Source organism: Augochlora pura, chromosome 7 (assembly GCF_028453695.1).
Source record: "Augochlora pura isolate Apur16 chromosome 7, APUR_v2.2.1, whole genome shotgun sequence".
Lineage (NCBI taxonomy): Eukaryota > Metazoa > Arthropoda > Insecta > Hymenoptera > Halictidae > Augochlora > Augochlora pura.
This window is the reverse complement of record NC_135778.1, coordinates 17,820,584-17,841,856: the sequence shown is the minus strand read 5'-3', so window position 1 is coordinate 17,841,856 and position 21,273 is coordinate 17,820,584. Positions and strand designations below refer to the sequence as shown.

Sequence of the window (21,273 nt, the reverse complement as noted above, 5' to 3'; positions counted from 1 at the left end):
TCTCTTCAGCCTCGTTTCTCGCTCATCAGGATGCTGAATCAAACCGAATTAAATAAGTAAGCGGCACTAAAGCAGGCGCGTCGGGTCGCGCCGCGTCGCGTCGCGTCGCGACGCACCACCGCCTGGTAATTCGCTCGAAACACCAGACAAGATTCGCCTCGAGAGTCCTGCGTCTGGAATGTGGGTCTTTTGTGCGTTAACTGTTAAGTGAATGGCCGGTGAACGAAGAGGGTCGGTAGAAAGCGTTCTCTGCAAGCGGAGACAACCGATCTTGCGTTTCTCGGGGGGATCGATCGCGATTGCAACTGCGAGATTGCGATGCACATACGAAACGGGTTCACAGCGATCGACTCGGATCAGACACCGCGCCATGAATCCTCCGATCTCCAACGTTAACGCTCCTATTGGATTCATTGCGCTCGAAAAGTTCCTGGTTATCCTTAACCATCTAGAAATTTAAGGACAAGATGAAACGAAATCGGCTGAAACTTCTGGAAACCCGATTCTGACTATATACATATGTATATTGCATTCGTATATTACATGGATGCCATGGAGATTATATTTCTTGCACTGGCATTATACTTACATCATAGATTATATAAAGATCAAGGTAGCATATAAAAATGAAATATTTCCTAATTGTCACATATCAACAAAATTCATTGGACAAGTTAAATTGTCGGGATCTATTGTTGGCAGTTATTGAAATTGTACAAATATATATATATGAGAAATTCATTCAATTTTGATACTTTCGACAAATATCACAATATAAATTTATAAGTTACTATTGTTACTTCTACATAGCAATACAAAGTAACTGTCTTTAGAACTTTGCAAATCTAGCGGCAAACGACGCACCTCTCGCCTGTATGACGCAACGTACGGATCAAACACTTGAAAGGTTAATTGATTTCATTGTGATACTAGAAATTTATTTTTCACGTTTCCGACGAAAGTATCACATTCCAAAACATTAGAATACCACGTGAGAGTGCAGCGACCGGAGGCAACTCTCTCTTTCTGTCTCTGCACATTATATTTTCTACACAATAATGAATTATGTTGGAATGAGCGTAATGAACTGAATACCATAGCATACAATTTTGAAATATTTGAAATTTATTCTGAATTGTAGCATCCAGATAATTAACGCTATATTTACCTTGCAATTACGAGTGATCAATGAGTTTTGCTCTATGCTCTATAGGAATAAAATAACTCAATTTATATCGTTCGCTATTTTTAGCAACAATGACAAATAGTAATAAAGGTTAACAATTATTTGCATTAATTTCTGCACATTTTTTATTCGTTTTTTATTCAAGTCGCTGTCGATTTCGATGCGACAGTTAAAAATCGTACCGAGTAATGCGATGCACGGCCGGCTTAAGGTCACGTGAAAGTCATGTTACTATAGGTCATTGAATTCATCTTGATCTTACTATCACGATATAGTAACAGGAATCTATTTTTTTTTATTGTTTAATAGACATGAAATACTATATAAATATATGCAATGAAAGAAATATTAATATTAATTTGTACATATGTAATGTAGATTTTATTAAATATAAATAAAATTACAAAATTAATTATTTTCATCGAAGTAGGACTTTGCTAAAGCCGAATCTCTCAAATTGTTCTGACATTGGTAAAATAGCTTCACCTTTTTCTGGCCATGTCTTTAACCGCTTAACAAGTGTATTTAAGGAATAGTGGGCGTTAGTGTGTCTAGGAACTAATTCATTTTCACGATCTACATTATCTATTTATCTTCCGCCTCCACTACTGTATCAACAGTTTTGTTTGTTACTCTTGAAATTATTTCATAATTTTTTAAGAATCTCGAAACATCGAACCAATTCATCGTCGCTTTTAAGCCATTCTTCAATATCCTTAATTTCACAATTTGCAGAACATGATATAAATGAAGCTGTTTTATGAATATTTCGAAGTTGTATTTCTTCATTTATCAATTTCTTGTTAAATCTCTATATGTATAAATTTTATTCGGCGACACAATTCCATGCGTCAGGCACCATAACGCTGCAATTTCGTAATGCCAGTGCTTTTACAAATGACGACAAGTCTTCAACGTCTTCTACAAATAGCGTGTGCTTTAGTACATATTTACGATAAAATATTTTTAGTTTCTCTATAACTCCTTGATCTATTGGTTGCACAAGGGAAGATAAATTTGGAGATAAATATGAAATTGTACATATTCCAATAGATATGTTATCTAAGTCCTTTGTGTCACGCGATGGTGCGTTGCCTAACAGCAATAAGACTCTATTCTTCCTGCTTCTTCGTGATGTTCTGTTGAATCCGAAAAATACCATTCTTTAAAGACTGCTGCTTTCATTCATTGACATTTTTGGAATCGATAAATTACAGATAAATTAGAAACACCTTGAAATATCTTGGAGTTTCGGTTTCTTTAATTATATGGCAGAGCATAATAGTAATGCTGTCTTTGTTGATTTTATATCCGGGTGCAGATATTTAGATAGCAGTCAATATAAACTTTGGCAACATAAGTAACAGGCTTCCAATATTTTCAAATTTTAACGTTTCAGCGTTTGGGACAATTGTGTGTCGCGTCCGGATGCCAGGACCATTTCTCGTTCGCTCGACTCGATTGCAACGCAATCTGCAACAGTTCCACGATCGAAGCACGCGAGATTACACGCTCGGTAATGAATAGCAATTTCGCTGGATGCTGGGAAGATCCCTAACCTTTGCTCGCGCGAGACAGATGAACGTTTTCGTTCACGGAAAAACAAGGATTATTCGCGAGTAATTGTATCTGACACAGTTCAGCTTCGACAGCATAAATTTGTCGGCCAGACAGATTTATTCGATCTGCGCATCGATAGAAAACAGAGTTCCGCCACGATCGGTGCGAGACGAATGGGGAATCTTCCCTTTCTCTCCTTTCTCTTCGTTGATGGTCACCGTTGACCTTACTGGTGCGTTCGTCCACAGAGATCTTTCGTCACAAAGCTGGACAAAATGTTTATTTAACCCCTTGCACTACGACACAATAATAATACTGTCATTAATACTGTCATTAATAGGACCAGATATCTTTGATTTTTCTATTGTCTTTATTTATTTCTAAATAACAGAAGTCTTCTTTGATAACAGAAGACTTCAATATTATTTCGATTTAGCACGAGTCTGACTCGTTATTATAGTGCAAGGGGTTAAATAAAAATTTCGAATAACGAATAAAAGATTAAGAAAGTGTATTCCTTATATTAAATAAGTAATTTGAATTTTGTTAAGAGGAGTGTATATTATTTATCTATAAATCGATTCATCTTTGTATTTTATTTTTTGTTTGAAACGTTGATATTGTCCCATCTCGTTGCATCCCTGTTTGCGGCACTCTAATCGGGAGCGTCAGACGATCAACAATTCTTGGAATTTCCACTCGAGACCAGCAATGCCCAATGGTGTCGAGAGATTCTGCTCGGAATATGTTCCGAGTAGTATGTACAGAGGAAACCTCACAAATGAGATTACACGATTCCAATGGATTGCTAATGGAATCCATTGGCATCATCTAATCTTGTCTGCGAGGTCTCCCTTCTGCCATTCCATAACACATTATTAGTTTTAATATTTGAAATTAATTCATTTCTCTTATAATAAATAATTCATTTCTCTTGACATGGATGGGTAATTATCTCACTCCTACTTTCTTGAAAGAAGATCGTAAAAAGGCTGGTCATCTAAAAATCCTACACTTGAACAGAAAATTGACAGATTTTCGTAATGTATATCCTACATATTATATTTACTAATATCAGACGTTGTGCTTGCACGTTCAAAATGGTGAAAACGTGAATTGCGAATGTGCACCCAAACAAGTTCTTCGGACTTGCATCACACCCATCACTAGACACTTACAGGTCTGAGTAAGTTTGATTTTAGTAGAAATTATGAGACATCTTCGGTGAGAGGAGCGATTACATTTTTGAATCGACAAGCTATTTCTGCGTAAGAGGATGATACAATATACGGTATAAAAATCTGAAAAAGCTGAATGGAGATATGTAGTGCAAGGTGAGTGACATAAGTGCGCGAAGTGACCGCGAAAGCCACGCGAAGCGATTGATTTTCGAATGCGAGAGTGTGATTCTAGCAAAGCTGAAGATTTCGAGCATGGCTGCGCGACAAGTCGATGCTCCTTTTGTCACGTAACAGCGCGGCGTATTTACAGTGTCAGCAATCAGGTGGTGAAGTAACGTCAGAGAAGCCGAGAGAAATCGGTGGATGGAGGAAGGAAGAAGGTGTTGAGGGAGGCGCCTCTGTTCGAGAGAGATAAACTTTCGACGCGCATCGAAGAATTACACGAAGCCTGGCTAACTCGCTCGCCTCGCATCGCCTCGCATCGCCTCGCCACTCTGCTCCACACAGTCCTGTTCCGCTCGCTTTTACTTCCTTCTTCCTAGGGTTCGCCTCGACCACGGCCACGGTCGGCCAGAAGAAAGGTTGCTCAGTTGCTCCAATGCTCTCCGTCCTTTCTTGCGTCTCGCTGTGACTCACATTGTGCCACACCGCGATGGTTTATTAACCTTCGCGGATACATTAGCGAAACATTTAAACCGTAGACGCACTGACGCCGATATACGTGAACGTAAATTTTGAAAGTTGCCTCGGGTTTAGCCCAGATTTTCGTGGTCTGTTACTTTCAACGCTGTTGGAATCCATTGTTGTTGGTATAGCGACGAGCGTCTTTCAACACTTGCACGTACAGTGATTCCTATTAGAACCACCTGAGTACTATTTCAAATTCTATACAAAATACTAGAGATTTCTCAAAAAGATAAAGGAAAACACAGTACATTAGTGCAACTAAACTTATCCAATGGTATAAGTTTAGCATCATTTAAATTTTTCGTGGTTTCAGACATTGAAGTAAGAAGACGGAAAAATCATTGACTCTGTATATGTTTATTATGCCGTGCAAATTTTACAATAAATTTTGTCCTTAGAATTATTATATATTGTGAAATAATTGTATTATAGTAAAAATATTGGAATGCACATAAGGAGTACGTGTAGATGCGTAAATTTATAATAAAAAAATAAATATAAGTATTTAAGTGTGAACAAAATACAACGACATGTGTTTTCAATAATGAGTAGAAGTTCTATTGTTTTCTACGACATCAATCATTCGGTTAGGTAACGGTTTGTATAAATCTTGAATTTCTTAAAAGGAAAAGGAAAAATATTTATTTCGTTTGTCTACGTTTATTTAAATGGTTGAATACTGATGACAAGGGGACAGAATTTTATTCCGGCATGAAAAACGGAATAACATTTATACTAAACACGATATTAACAGAAATCTCTATGACATGCCGGACTCGTCGAAGTACGGCAAGGGGTTAACAACGTTTACTTTTGTCTGGAAACGCACGTACATGGCAGGTTGAAATGGCTATTTTTGGAAGCTTTTCCATCCATGGGTGAAACATTGGTATTTTCATTTCTATTCTACTTCGAAGCGTGGTAGAAATAGAAAGTATTCTTCGTCGGCAGAAGAGGGCAGGTCTGGTTCTTTCTAACAGTAAGTACCCGTTTCGTCTAAAACGTGTAAGAGACGTGCAAGACCAGTGACTCTCGTTTCCAGAAATACTAAAGGATACGCGAACTTTCTCCCGACTTCGCGGCCGTTGCCTACAGCACCACTCGTTACTCGTTAATCATTACTCATTAATCATTGCGCATTACTCATTGCTATTGAAGCTAATTATAAGGCCACTTGCCGACCCCAACGGAGCCCCGAAAATTACGGTGTTATACAAATAGGGGAGAGGGACCTCTTCCGACGAACAGCCGAAAGATTCGCGGTGTTCGGCTGCGTTGGAACCGGCATTTAACTATAAAAAATATACAGTAGAACGTCGACTATCCGATTTTAGTGCATCAATTTCTGCAGCAATTTCTACAGCAAATTGTTTTATACGTTGCTAGTTTTAAAACATGCAAAAAGTATTTGTATAACAGATAATTCTGATAGGGGATGACCAGATAATCGTGATTCTACCGTATAGAAATCTGTACTACGTAGTATAGGTGAATACCTTTCGGGTGATATCTGGTCGACAAAGCCAACCACCTTCTTTTTGGTTCCGTTAACGCTGAGCGAAGGCATACTACAAGGGGTAACGATTTACAACATATACAGAAACGACATTTCAGTATTACTTAATGAACTTCCCTACTTTGATGGTCTTAGAAATTGTCTAAATAAAATTTTCTAAACTTCAAAACTTTTCTTTTTTTACATTTTTTAAGTATAATTTAAAATTGACTTTTTTCTTTAGCGAAACTATCGATTGCAGTACAAAATTTGCAATCGATTTTAAAAGATACCAAAGACGGATGAAGATGTATTTCTTCCTTCAATGAATTTAATAGCTACGTCGAAAAATCTTGTTTGATCAAAATTAATAGGTCAAATAAAACGGAAAGCAGAGAAGACTTCGGAGGAATTTCAGAATATATTCCCATTTTATAAAAATTATCAGACGAAGAAATACGATACTTCCTACAACTAAGACAAAATTTTTTTACCTTCGAGCAGACATTCACATTCCGAAAATTTGTTTCTTTTTCTAATTAAAATGTTAACGAATTGCTGGGAAACGTTCAGGTTCTTTATTTCCGTTCTATCTAAATATTTCATATCTTCCTATATCATGCAGTTACAATGTACAATATTATTTTGAACATTAATAATTAAAAACAAACTAGTTTCACTTGAGAAAATTCGCATGATCTTTCGACCGTCAAAGTAGAGAGTTAAACTCCTCGAGCCATGTTTACATCGCCTTTACTTCGTAAACTGCAGATTTGGCGTATTATAGTTTTAATCCTTTCTATGTAAAGCGTATAATACGCAGTTTAATCCTGCAGTTCCTAGGCTTTGTTTTCTGTCCAAGATGATGTGGACGTGGCTTTAGGTTTAATCATGTTCAAGATGCTCTGAGAGAAATTAAAACGTTCCCAGGAAAATGTATCGTACTACAAACCAATTAGCTTTAAACATGTACTTTCATCGATATATAATTAATACATCTGCAAGAAATTTGCAATAACGCAAACATAAAATTATTGTTAAGAAATTTTGCATCTCATTGTCCTTGTTGCAAATCCAAGGTATATAAAGAAAATTAATGCATATCCAAGCCTAAATTAAATCAATTATTAACTTTTAAAAGCAATGCGATCTTTCTGCAGGAACTATCTGCTCTGTTAATTTCAAATAACAACACTCGATTGTTGTGAGTTATTTAATTTGGAGCAAATCGAAAGAGAAACAGCTAATTGCAGGCGTTTTAATTAGGTTTTCAAATCAATATTTGAAACATGAGAAAATTTCTATTTCTCTTATGTTATACAAAAATATTATTTTCGAATTTTTTAAAAATATTCCACTTTTTCATAAATACGAAAAATTTATAGATTTATATTATTGTATTATTCATATATGTATATACAGGATGACCCATTTGAAGATTCGTACTTAATTATCTTTTAAACTATAGGTTGCTTCAAAAGATGTTCTAAATGAAACTTATTTAGAACATTTTCACAAATAATGATAAAAAAATTTGGAATGAAAATAAAATGGAAGGGGTTAAGAGGAAACCAATGGGAAGCCAGACTGTGATGGGATTCTTTTGTTTAAAACATTTTCTAGTATCCTCAACGGTTTTTGAAGATATTTGACTGGATCGATTTCAATTGATCACTCTATATAACAATTGCCGCGTTTGTTTCCGTATTTAACTGAACTGTCATCGTTTCCAATAGCAAACGCTAACGGTACTATACACACATATTTACATAGTATGTATACTATTACGACCGAAGAGTGTGCGCAGTTATTTACCAGGCAAACACGAGAAACTAAAATGAAAGTAACATGACATACATATACAGTCAGACAGAAAAGGCTCCGTATGCCTTTTGAAATGGAGTAACTTTTTTCAAAGTAGAACGCATAGCTGTAGCTTTTCTAAGTACTCGAAGGTTCAGTTCGCTACACAATATGTAAAAGACATATTTAGGAACTTGTACTAAACTGGAATAACAGGAAAGCTAGCAAAATTTGTTGTATTATAAACAGTTAAAAACAGTGAAAATCGCTATTCTTCACTTCTGACTCGTGATAGTTATTTGTTCCTACACTCACAATCAGTTTCATAATATGTATATATAATCGATATAACTTAAAAATATTAATTTATTCAGCTCCCTGTAAACGAGAAAATAAAGAAGCAAATATAGTATTTTCTTCGCAATTTTAACCGAATGGGAAGTTTTCAAAAACTTTAGTGCACATCCTTTAATAAACTAATCCATGTAGCATCTCAAAAAACTCAAATTAATTGAATTAACTTTCAGGAAAGTTATTCTATTTTAACACTCGAATGTCGGACCTCTTTAACAAAGATATACAATACATGTAGTACTGGCAAAGGCTAGGTCTATCTCGATAAGATCTATTCGATAAGATCAATAGAATATTCGCCAAAATTTTAATTAATTGTTTCATATCGGATAGTTAAGTAACAATATTTATACTCTGGGTCCAAACAGTTCCGAGTGTTAAGTCGCGTGTCAGTCAGAGAATAAAACTCTCGACAGTTGCTATAGTCTGATACAGAATATACAGAATAGGAGAAGGGTATGGGGCCTGATGGGTCTCGCGTATGCGAGACTATACAACAGAGCAACTGTTAAGAGTTTTGCTCTGAGATGGACAGCCGCCTTCAAAGAATATACAAAAACCTTTTTCCGACTGTATAAGCAAAGAAATTCATTTGCAGACGTAAAATACTAACGTAAAGAGAATGAAAGATATTGGGAGTTGTTTCAATAATGTTGAAACAATTGTATAACCGGAAAAGGAAAATATATATTCTACGAAAAAAGAATTCGTATATAGGATAATGTATTAGATACAAATCGCCTGTTAAATGAGTTCGAAATGTGTACCTAACTCGAGAAATTAATTAGTTATATAAGCAAGGACAACATGAATTTGCATACCTATCAAACTAAGAAGTCAGACGGTAAGGTCAAGACCGTCACGCATCGTAAAACGAACAAAAACGAATTTTTTGTGCTCGTTGGAATCGCTGATGTTACAATCAATCTGTAAAACGTTCATTGATATTTCTTCGAATCTTTGTAACGTTTCATGAGATTTTGTTTAAATATACAGCAATTTATTAAACGTGTAGTGAAATTAAAGAAAATTAATGCTTCAAAGTATAAATTTTTATATAATAGACTGAAAGTATTGCATACAACATGTCGTTTTTTAAATTTTAACGGCGATTTTCAAATATTTCATTTAAATATTTTTTATGGTACGTAACATAATCGAGTATAAATATTAAGTGTTTATGAAATTACGTTTTCATGTGAAAACAAGAAAATATATTATAGGAAAACTGCAGTTTTCCATATTATTCCAGTAGGCGTTTCAACATTGACCGATCGTTTTGTTAAAATATTTTATGGTCATGCTTCTAACCCCCATAAGTTAGTATTATTATTTACTTTCTAATTTTCTCTCGGAACATCTGACGCTAATATATACACACGTATCATTATTTATACCTACATTTTTAAGAAGATAGACTGCGTATGTACATGGTAGTAATTAAAAATCGAAAGATTTACAATGAATATTAATGTACATACGTAATAAGTTTCTATAATTCGAAAAAAGATGGATTATGGCTCGTGCAGTTTATCATCGATTAAATCATGATATGTATAGTACAGAACTGAATAGTACAGAATAATTAGAGAATTAATATTTTGATTAATCGAATAAAAATTGTATGTATATTTCATAGCAAAAATAAATTTTCAAAATTATCAATACAAGTTGTTCTGTTATGGTATATTTGATTGATACGAACATAATTATAATGCAGGAGGATAATCTGAAGTAAGTTAAATATTTTAGTATGTATTATTTTTAATATTTGATCTGTTATCTTTATTTTTGTTACAAAACGTTCCATTTTTTAGTGTAACAAAAATTTATGTTATATACTGTTAATTGTAATAGATATAATGTATAATAATGATATCATACAATTTTAATTCTATTGTTGAAAACAAACGAGTTATTCGGGTAATCTGTTTCAAGTATCCCTCCTTGGGTAAATAAATAATTATAGGTAACAATTTTAGTACAAGTATACGACACCATAAACGATATTGATGTGCTGTATATTGCTATCAAATGATCTATCATTGGGAAGATAACGATCGAGCAACGAATGTAACTCAGTAATTATTCTGCAATTATCGGTACTGCACGATAATAAATACGATTAGACATTGAAACACTTTTAATCCTACTCATTGAAGAGAAACAAGTGTCATGCTTCAATATTCAGGCAACAGTTATTTTCTCAGTAATTTTCAAATATTCTATTATCGATTTTATTCAAATCATGCAATACTACCTAAATGGTTTTCGACATGAGCTGATCTAAACAATAAATACCCCATCTCTTACCAGCAGTGTACTACAAAAGAATTATCAATTTTTCAACAGGAAACTGTCATATCTAATACACACTTTGTACGTTATGCCAGCATACAGCGTGTTTGAATCATTTGAGAACGTTTTAATATTGCATAAACAATTAGTGTAATTTTTATTACTATTATTAGTGAGTAATTTTTATTTATTTTTCGTTAGTATTCACCGCTTAGAAGGTATTACCATTAAACAGGAGGTTGTTATTTAATCGAATCAATAAAAATATCTCTTGACCGAGTGAAAAGTCTTTTGCAACTACAATTATTTAATATTTTTGATTGCTCGGACAATTCAAACATATTGTAAACTTCAGAGCATCATTTACACTTACAGAAACTGACATAAAACGAAAATTAACATAACTACTGGATAGAATATTGTAAGTTCTATGAGGATCTAAATATAGTGTAAACGAAAAAGATCAGATTAAGGTACACTAAACTTCTTTCTGTTCTGACAACTGAACATATCTTTATGTTTGTATAATGTTTAATTCAATAGCAAGTACACATTAATTAGGTTTGAATGTTGAAATTCTTACCCAGAAACGAACGATATGTTCTCCGCAACGTTTCTAAAAACCGTATTCGTTAATCGATCATGTTAATAGTTTTGGTCAGTGTAATATTTTGGCAATTTAGCATAATTCAATTCGATTTAATAATGTTCTCATAGTGTAACTGCATTATAATGATTAAATAAGTATGTACTTACTTTTTCAGTCATGTTACCGTATTTTAAAAATTGCTTACATCGATAGGTTGCGCAAAATAATCCTCATCTACAAGATTTAGGATGACTCCTGTGTTCTGGCTTATGCGATACATTTACGTTTGTAGAAACAGATGGCTTCTTTCGACTTACAAGGAGAGGTCACATCTGCTGGGTTGTCGATTTCCATATTGGTCTGACGATTCTACAGCAAAAATAATTTGACTATGTCCGAGAATTTTCGTAACTACTCATTATTTGGAGAGATATTTGATGTTTCAATCCTCGACCACAGACACACGCAATTATTTTCTTAAGGTTGTAGATACACAATAGAGAATCTGGTAATGCAATGAATTTATACCCCGAGTTTTCAGGCTTTTCGTTTTCTCTTTCATCTTTTAGTTTTCTTGCCTTTTTTTATGTAGAATATTGTAGTTTGTATTCTCAGTTTCGCTATTGCGTCACTTTACAACTTCAAAAAGAAAAATATGTACATCTATGATAGGAGAATAGAACAACAAATAACTTTGTAGACAATGAGTATTGAGGAAAATTCTCGGACTTGGTCAAATTATTTTTGTTTCAGAATCGACAGATCAAATTTCATATAAATCGACGACACAATAAATGTGACCTTTTCTTGTTAGGCTAATGCTCTAGATTCTAGGTTCTAGACAAACGATGACGGACACATGAGATCATGCTTTTAGAACCTTTTGTTAACACTTTTGCATTTCTATTATTAAAACGTTAAATGACATCAATATAGTAGTATGTTAAACACTTAGAGCAAAGAACTATTAAAAAAACTTTGTAAATTAAGCATTGAGTACCATTCTTTGATTTATTACTGTATGTACATGATTTTTAGCTAAATGTGTTATCATTTTATCTTTGTATTTCCGTAAAAATTTTTGTTCCTTACCGTAATTCTAAATTGCCAAAATATTACACTATGCCCTGCAAAAATACAGTGGATAAACAAAATTATTGGTACATACAGTTTTTTGTAATAATGTCAATAGAAAATAATAATATCAGCTCATAGGGCAACCTACATTATAGAATGATTTTTAGAAAACTACATTTCATTTTCAGAATGGTCTGTGCGTTCTCCTATTGTGCATCCTGGCAAGAATTTGTTGGGAACGGTACTGTCGTAATATTCATTTTTATAATTGTTTCATACACAAGTGAGTCATGAGAAACAGATTGCTTCAATTTCTCTGTGCTAGTATAAAGGATAATGGAAAGTTGTAAAAGTGAAATGAAACCATTCAAAGAGACCAAAACGATGATATCTACAGATTTCCTGATCAGTGGACTTTCGCAGGTTATTTAAAGGTACGTGATATATTTTTTTTAAATAGCCCTGCATACTCTTAATCTTTTTATTGTATATTATCTAGTAATAAAAGGACTGTCATAAGAGGGATTGGCATATTTCTTATTTACATTAAACAGAAAAACTAAGTGCAAAAATTTGTTTAATCCACTGTACTTAGGTACAATACAAGGGAAACTTCCTAGATAATCTACCAAGTGAAATGTCTAATAAATAAAACGAGTGCCATTCCTTTATTCCCGTAACTCGTTGTTACGTAACTACGTTGTTCAAGTTAAGGCTTGAACATTGACCTATTTTAGTTAATTTTTCAAAGCGAACGCCACTCATTTCAGTTATTAGGAGAGGTAGACTACTATAACTTCTAGCCAATTTTGTTCAACGTTGATAAATCAATTAATGCTGATCTGGATAAGTTTTGTTGGATTGATATTGCGGAGTAAAAGTATTTCTCTTGGAAGCGACTCGACCGGCGTAAACACACGGCCGTCGAACATACCACTTTCGTTTACGTTCCAGGAAATTCAGTTTCCTTTACTCGTGTGCCTTTCGATCGTGTAATTCAGAGAAAACGACACATACCTGTTCGACTTTGGCGTAACGATGTCTCTGGTTTCGGACGTGTATTTCCTTTCGGCGCGGCCGCCGTTGAAGAGCTCGACGGTCTCCCTGGTTACCGTTTCGAGAAGAGGCTCGCCGCCCCTTCTTCCCTTGCTGAAAGTCCTTTGATCCGTTTTACGAACCATAACCACCCTCGACAGGGGTTGATTGAATTCGTGGCCGTGCATTGTCGGCGGGATCATCGCTAACGACTGCGAGAGGGGTCCTCCGACTCGCGGGGACCTGAAACAGATTGTTTCCATTAATGCATCGACCAACCACCCGTGTCGTAGTCTTTCAACTTTTATCTGAAGCAATTTAATTCAAACTTCTGACCAAAATGAGATTTTCCAACTTGAACATAATCTTCGTCGTGCCGTTAACTCCATCAAGAGTCTAACTCGTTAACGTATGGCAAGGGGTTAATTTTGCAGCTTGATTTTTCTCTTGTGCAATGGTCGTCGGGCCGTAGCAAGAATTTGAGAAACCGTATACCAGAATAAACAGGAGCCATAGGCAAGTTGGGGTTCTGGATTATCATTTTGGTGACGTCATGTATTTGGGGTAGGAGTACTGAAAATAAGGCCGAGGATCAGGGAGTTTAGCTTTCGCCCCAAAATGACGAATAGGTCCCACGGTGGGGATACAATACGGTCAAAGTAAACTTTACGCGGCACATACCGTGTGAGAGAACAACATTGGTCTTGAAAGTTTGATATGAGTAGAAACTAGACTCTTAGCCGAGGGGTATGAAACGAATGCAAAAGAAGGGGTCAATAAAGTCGGCCACGTTGATGGAAGCAACTAAGTTCTGTTGAATTCGGCTGTAACGGTTTTTATACGTAATTTCTGGACACCCTGTAGATACTTTCAGGGACACCCTGTATTTTCCAGCAGGATAATATCTCGTAACAGCGTTAGAAAGCAAACCCGACACTGAAATTACGTTAAATGTCATCAAAGGGAAACTTATAGATGAATATGAAAAACTAGAAGGTAGTGTGCAAGCGAAGAAAACTTGTTATTTCTGCAAGAAATCAATAGCTATGGAAAAAGTAAAAATAGAAAATCGAAAAGTTACGGAGGATATTTCTTGGAACGACTATTGTTTTTACGCCATCTCTACGGAAATCGAATAAATATTTTTGGTACGAAGAATACAAAGAGAATTCATGAACTGCTGAATCATGTGATATTAGTCACGAGGTCATATGGATTTAGCAGACGAAGAAAAAATAACTAAAATATAAGGGATCGGTTGAAGCGTTATTAGGTTTGCAACGAGTTCATGTATTCTGTAAACGAAGATAGGTAAGGTGCAGTATGCGCCGATCCTGAGGTCCAATTTTCTGTCGGCAAAGAGATAGGTAAGGGAAGGTCGTAGACTAATCTTCGAAGCTAACAATTGCATAACACACTGACTGCGAGACCCGTACTTTTACGTTTTTTTCCGGACTGTCATTTGAGCGCGGGTCACGTAATAGTACGTATTTGGTAGACCTGCGCTGGTAGAGCGGGTATCGTGCAAATATGGGTCACTGGAAGTGTGCACATAAAAGAAGAAATATTTCCTAGAAGTGCAGCAAGCTGCAGAGTAATAAGAAATTCTTGAGCATCGAGTAAAACAAAAAAGGTTCTTCAAAAAAAGCAAGTGGTTTTTGATTAATCGCAATTTTATTAAACGACTAAACTCCGCGAAATTTGCCCGCTATGCGCTTAAATCTCCGATAGAACGCGTGCGTAGTCAATGCAATAGTAAAGGATATTAAGCTACAAGTTATAACAAAGTTGTTTCCGGATTTACTTAAATTTAAGACAAAATACCGGATATTTATCCGGTGAGCACAAAATACGAGTCACAAAGAAATATGTCCATATGGTTGGCAATGACAATTTGGACACCGTAACCTAACCGCAATGAAATATTTAGCCGCGAAAGGATTAGCAACCGGTATTAAAATTAAAGGCTGCGGACAGCGAGTGACATGCGAGTTTTGTGTCAAGAGTAAAATGACGCGGATACAGTTCCCACTAACTAAGAAGAGTGGTTCTATTTTAGACCTCACTTTTCACAATTATCGACGATATTTTACGGTATACAACAATTTTGTAGATCACAAAAATAAGGCGGTTACATATATGCAACAATTTTTGGAAATAGTGAAAACGCAGTATCAAAACCGGCCGAAAATAATAAGATCAGATCATGAACTTTATCGAGCCGTTTATACTCAACTTTTTATTCGAGCCTTTTGTTGTTTCGACCAAAAATTGAAATATCATTGAACCAATTATTTGTAGTAAACATAATTAGTGGAACTGTAATCTACAGTTTTCAAATTGTTGTAAAACAATTATTTTTGGTGCGGTCAACAAATATATTAACGTGTACCACTTGTGGTACACGCGGCCTGAATAGAAAGTTTAACGTGTACCATCAGTTGCACACGTGGCACGGCACGTGTTAAACTCATCGTGTCTAAACCCTATTACCTTGAAACCGATAACCAACTAACCCATCGTTAAACTCTTCGAAAATAGCAGGAACACGTGTCCCTCAAATTCGCATAACGCGAGCAATTATACTCGAATTTCTTTCATGCAACGTTCAACCGATAAAAAATAGTTAAAGCGGTGCTGTTTTCTGCGCGCTGCTCGTCGCTACTTGGACACTTACAGTCTTCTAACTGTTCTAACATTTCGCAGTAAAAACTCTGGGGGAAAGACTGAGATAATTTCTCAACTGTGACAAACTGAGACGAAACGCGACGCTTCTGTCGGTGAAATTCAGTAGTCTCAATTGGAAAGGGGTGGCCGATGTTCGGCTTCGATGAACATATAATTGGGAAAGTGAAACTAGTTCGAGAAACCTATTGCGGATGAAAAAGTTGTATTTGGTAAACGTTTCGTACATCGAAATGAAAATAAAAATAATATCGAACAGTTCGAAGTATTAGTAACAAAAGAAATAATCCTCGAAATAATATGCAACATCTGTATCATTTATTATAATGAATTTGAAGGAATACAAATTTTGGTCACATTTTAATGAGAGAAGTAACTTGGCTCTCTTACAAAAAGAATATTGGTTACTAATAGCTGTTAACCGATGAGTTAAAATAGCATCCAGTGGCCGCGCTCTGCTAGTTTAGTAACTTAACCACATTCTATCCTCAAATGTCACAAAAGTGAAAACTGTTCAGGACTTCAAAGCAAGTCGTGCTCTGGGTGCAATCATCGGTGACGGACTAAAAACTTTAATTCTGCTTCTTTCCTTTCTGACAAAGAATGGAATCGTACGATCTCTATAGTCCACAAGATATTTATGTGAATTGTATAGCCAAGCTAGAAAGCTGCAGAGACATAAACAAAATAAATTTTAAGTCATGCACGAAAATACATCAGAGAGAAATGTAACTCAGATAACTTAGATTAAATAAAATACAAACCACCCATATATATCAACCTACTGAAATATCTTCGAAACCGTCAATGATACTAAAGTATATCTCAAACACATAGGGCACAACATTTTTCAACCAGACATACATATGGGCTGTAACTAAACAAAATAAACATGCATAAAAGGAAATTTTTATTTTAGTAACTTCCGGTTTACCATACATCCATAATTGCAGCATCGATGAGTAACTGAAATGCTTTTGATTAAGATGACTCTAAATGTAATGATATTCAGATTATGAAATTATTGTTATGAATTACTGTTTAAAAAGCATTAAACGTGAATGAGAAGATTAAATTACTCTACTTAAAGTGTAATGGAAAAAATCAAATTGTAAAGAAGCTAAAAAGAAGTCAGTGTTTCATACAACATTTTTTATAAAACCCCGGCATATATGGGAAACCAAAAAGAAATCAAAAAGAAGACCTGCAACTCTTTATGCAAGGGAAGAAAGATTAATTTTGAGAAAAGCATCGAATTTTGGACTTAAGCCTCGATAACTTGAAGTGGATTATGGAATTAATGTCTAGCGAGACGAGAACGAAACGTACACCCTTTCCTTTCTCCACTCTTTCATTATCCACAACGGCGTATCGTGATGTTTATATTCGACACGGTCTTTAGCCAATAGCCGGTTACAACCTGCGATCATAGGAGGGACAGCGGACTGCGGCAGAAGTGGGAATGTAAACACGCTGTGCCTTCTTTTGGCAAACGCACGGCACTTTGGCGAAGGCAACTGTTACAGAATTCTGATTTTCAAGATTCGAGTACTACTTATAAAAGGTTATGTAACATCGAAGTACTTCTAAGTACCTCTTTAAAACTTGGATGTACTCATTCCAGGGTTCGATATCTGCTTGTATAGAATGATTACATTTCAAGTGCAATCATTGAGATATTATCGTTTTTGAGGTGAAATCAAAACCTATGAAACGAACCTTAGTTACTGAAATTAACTCGAATTCGTGAGTACATTGTGAACATTATTATAATTCTGAAATACCGTCGTAACGCGACGTAAAGTCTCTGTCTGAACGTCGTTCAAAATTATAATGTTCACCCAGTAGACACGATACCCTGCTATGCGGGACTCCCTGCGCACGTGTCACCAAACTACTCTTTGCGTAGCTCCTTTTCCTGTGACGACCGGTGATGCCAAACGCCGGTATTTCTCAATCGTTGAATAATTATAATAAAAAAATAACATGGTATTGAAAGTGATATTTCATTTGAAGATACTTTGTGCCAGTTTTCGACGAACGGAGTACAAGAGTATAGCACCAATTGCGATAAAGCACATTTGTAGCGCATTTATAAGGAAGCTCCTATTACTGAAAGAATAGCCTAACAATGGTTCGCACAATGGGTTCTAAGGAAGACAATGAATCATTGAAAGGTGTACCATGTTTGGAAAACCAAGACGAATTGCGTACATGCATGCATTCATTCATTCATTCCACGCCAAAAGTGTTGAAATATTATCGAAGTACTCTAATGTGATGTATTCATGACATAAGAGATGTTTAATTTTATTCTTTTATCCTTTGTAAAACTCGTTGACATATACGAAAACACGGTTCTTGCAGGTCACTTCATCTCGTATGCCTTTTTTAAACTGAATTCGGTTATTTGGAATTTTCTTCTTCGGTCGCGTGTCGTTCTATGTATACAAAACACACCGCTAAGAGTATAAACACATTCGCGGTACGATCTTACGAGATGAATCTATTACGTTACGTAATACGAGATGTTAGGTTTCTTATCCTTAGCAGATTGGAAAGTGTCTTTGTGCGGTTTTTCTGGAAGAGAAATTTTGTATCGTAATCCTAAAAGCAAAAAGTTTGCAAAATCTTGTTTAATCGAATGGTATATATTTGGGGCCATTTAGAACTAAAGACTAAATATTGTTATTTGACTATCTAGTTTCCGATAATTAATTTAAGTTTTCGCATGTATCATTACAGCTTATAATTTAGGAATTATTGATAGAAAATCCCAGAACAACAACAACAGCTGCAATTTTATAGATATCATAAATTCGAGTAAACTCCGTTGCAAACATATTTTCAGATGCTGTATTCTTAAAAAAAAATAAAAAAAATACAAATCGAGTTTACGGACTTCTAAATTGTATCCCTTTACATATCTGTCCACATCAATTTTTAAAAGTTTTCTTCCGTTTCTTACGTTGCTTTAATATGTTCATAAAAACGTTAGTGCAACATTAACAATGTAACAATTCCTGTACACAATGATCTGTGGCGATAGAAACTTTAAAGCCGGTGTAAAAACGAGCAGTAAGACTATGCGTTTTATGAGTTCGTCCCCGTTATCACAATTGAGTAGCGTTTCATAATGGTCGTCAGCTAATAGCTACGGTCGCTACCTCTCTCGCGTACATTAATACATAGGTGTTTTTGCCATAGCTGACGACTCGTCTCGTTCAATGGACTATGGACACAGAGATTTCGTATGCTAATAGTATTATACTCGATCGTGTACATGCGATCGGTGTGCGAACTTTTTATAATTGGGCCAAGAGGTCTACACTTTTTCGTGATGTTAGAGAATTAAAAGAATTTATTTTATTGTAAGCAACTTTACAATAATTGTGGTTCGAAATAAGCAGGTATAGCTATGCATAGTTCAACAAAAATGTTACTCTTAGGTACTTCTTCAATAAATCTACTCATCCAACAGATATTTTAACCAGCAATAAAAACTGTATATTTATGGACACAAGTTTTTCTGTCAACAAGTTCGCAAATGTAGACTGTATATAAACTGTTTGCTTGTATCATATTTATTAGAATATTTAGTATCTTCCACGCTATTGTATCTGAAAAGCACACACGCCTGATATGCTGTGAGCATTTAGGCGATCACGGGGACCGATACACGTGGCGTTAGTCAGAAGACGTAGCCGTCGCGAGCTAAATATTGCTTGTTAATTCTGAATTTTGTTTTATAAAAATGATATTATTTGCATTTCAAATGCTGCGACATAAAACAAAATGTCTTCACAATTTTAAATTGGATATGTATTGAATTAATACCTGACACATAATTAGTATTTTAGTTTACTTCCTTGAAAGAAAACGATGCTTGAAAAACTGTACTTGGGCAAGAGTGATTATGGAGAAAAATATTTGGCTAAAATTTGTTTGTAAGAAAGGTAATTTGCTCCCTGTTGAATAGGGAATTGAGACAAAGGGAGATACTTTCTCCATCTACCCTGGAATTTTAAGTGGCCCTGCAGCAAGGACAATCGAACGTCAAGGAAGAACGACACTGTTCAGATGAAAGTTCCCCAAACTCAGTACTAATAACGAACCAGAGCTGTGTTTTCCTGGAAAAGTCATTTATGGAAAACATTGATCTTGTAATGATGGGGATCGAAGAAGAGGTGTAATCCTAAAATTCGAATGGTATATTTTTAACATTATTTAAATATTATTTTTCCTTTAGATTATTATTCAAAGAATTTTTTATATATCTTAGCCATCGTCTCCATGGTAAATGATTATACATTTCGGTTTCCTGAGAACATATCCCATAAAAATCTTTCATTATCCTAATCAAAGTCAAAATTGGCCAATTTCTACAAATTTTCTTTGTGAACAATGTACAGAAATTGGCCCTCGCCTTACAACGTTCGGATTTTCTCAGACTCAGAACTCGAGGCTTGCCTTGACCGTTTGATACTTGATGCCGTCTGCTGTTTCTTTATATTGTAAACAAGTGTGGCAAATGTCATTAATACATAAAAAAGTACGGCAAGGTAATAGTAATAATAACAGTAATAATAATAGTAATAATGATCATGATAGTAAAGAAAAATTGTAGTTAATACATATAGTATAATACATCAGTACTACCAGGGTTAATACACTAAAATAAAGATGGAAAATAAAAATAAGAATGGCAAAGCAATCCATTGTGTCATGCTAAGATTAGTATTTTCTTCCAATGATACTAACACTACTGAAAGGCAAATATTTATTATTTTCGAATTGTCATGAGATGCTTGAGGACTTATAAATTATAAAATCGTATAAAACAAAAGCTCTGTGCCGAAATTTCCATGGAAGCAAATACTTCTAGAACGTTTATTTAAAAGGTCCTTTTAGAACAAAGAATAACACAGATTTCTGTGACATTCGTTCGGCAAACAAGTCACGGTTCTCGTATAATTTGTACCGATACTGATATACAATGAACGTTTGTATCAGACTTTTGAATAGAAAGCGAAAGACCGGTAAAATATGCGTGTACACGCAGTAGTGAATGTGCTCCAAAAAGTTCGTGCACGCTGAGCGAGCGCATATAGAGCGCTTTAATAAGTTCAATTAAGCGGCAGAAAAACAGCAACCATGAGTAAAGAGATACTTTCGACAGCTCTACGGTGTTTCCTTCGAAGAAATCACACAACGCGCCGTTAGAATATTCGAAAAAATCAACGCCTGGTGAATCACCTTCTTCTTTTTCAGGGTTACGATTTTCACAACAAAAATTAGTCTGCGGCAACGGTCTTAGGACCTT

General features: G+C 35.1%; 1 protein-coding gene across 3 annotated transcripts in view; it reads right to left on the bottom strand.

The window, feature by feature from the left end:
- Nucleotides 1-21,273, bottom strand: part of LOC144473729 (uncharacterized) — a 55,867-nt gene that overhangs the window by 12,576 nt on the left and 22,018 nt on the right. For 2 of the 3 annotated variants that reach the window (XM_078187873.1, XM_078187875.1), the window contains exons 2-3: nt 13,248-13,508; nt 6,111-6,182 (exon numbers count right to left, since the gene is read on the bottom strand). In XM_078187873.1, coding sequence (XP_078043999.1) covers nt 6,111-6,182; nt 13,248-13,508 — 333 coding nt within the window. The remainder of the gene's footprint in view (nt 1-6,110; nt 6,183-13,247; nt 13,509-21,273) is intronic. The other variant, XM_078187874.1, reaches the window with a different exon arrangement.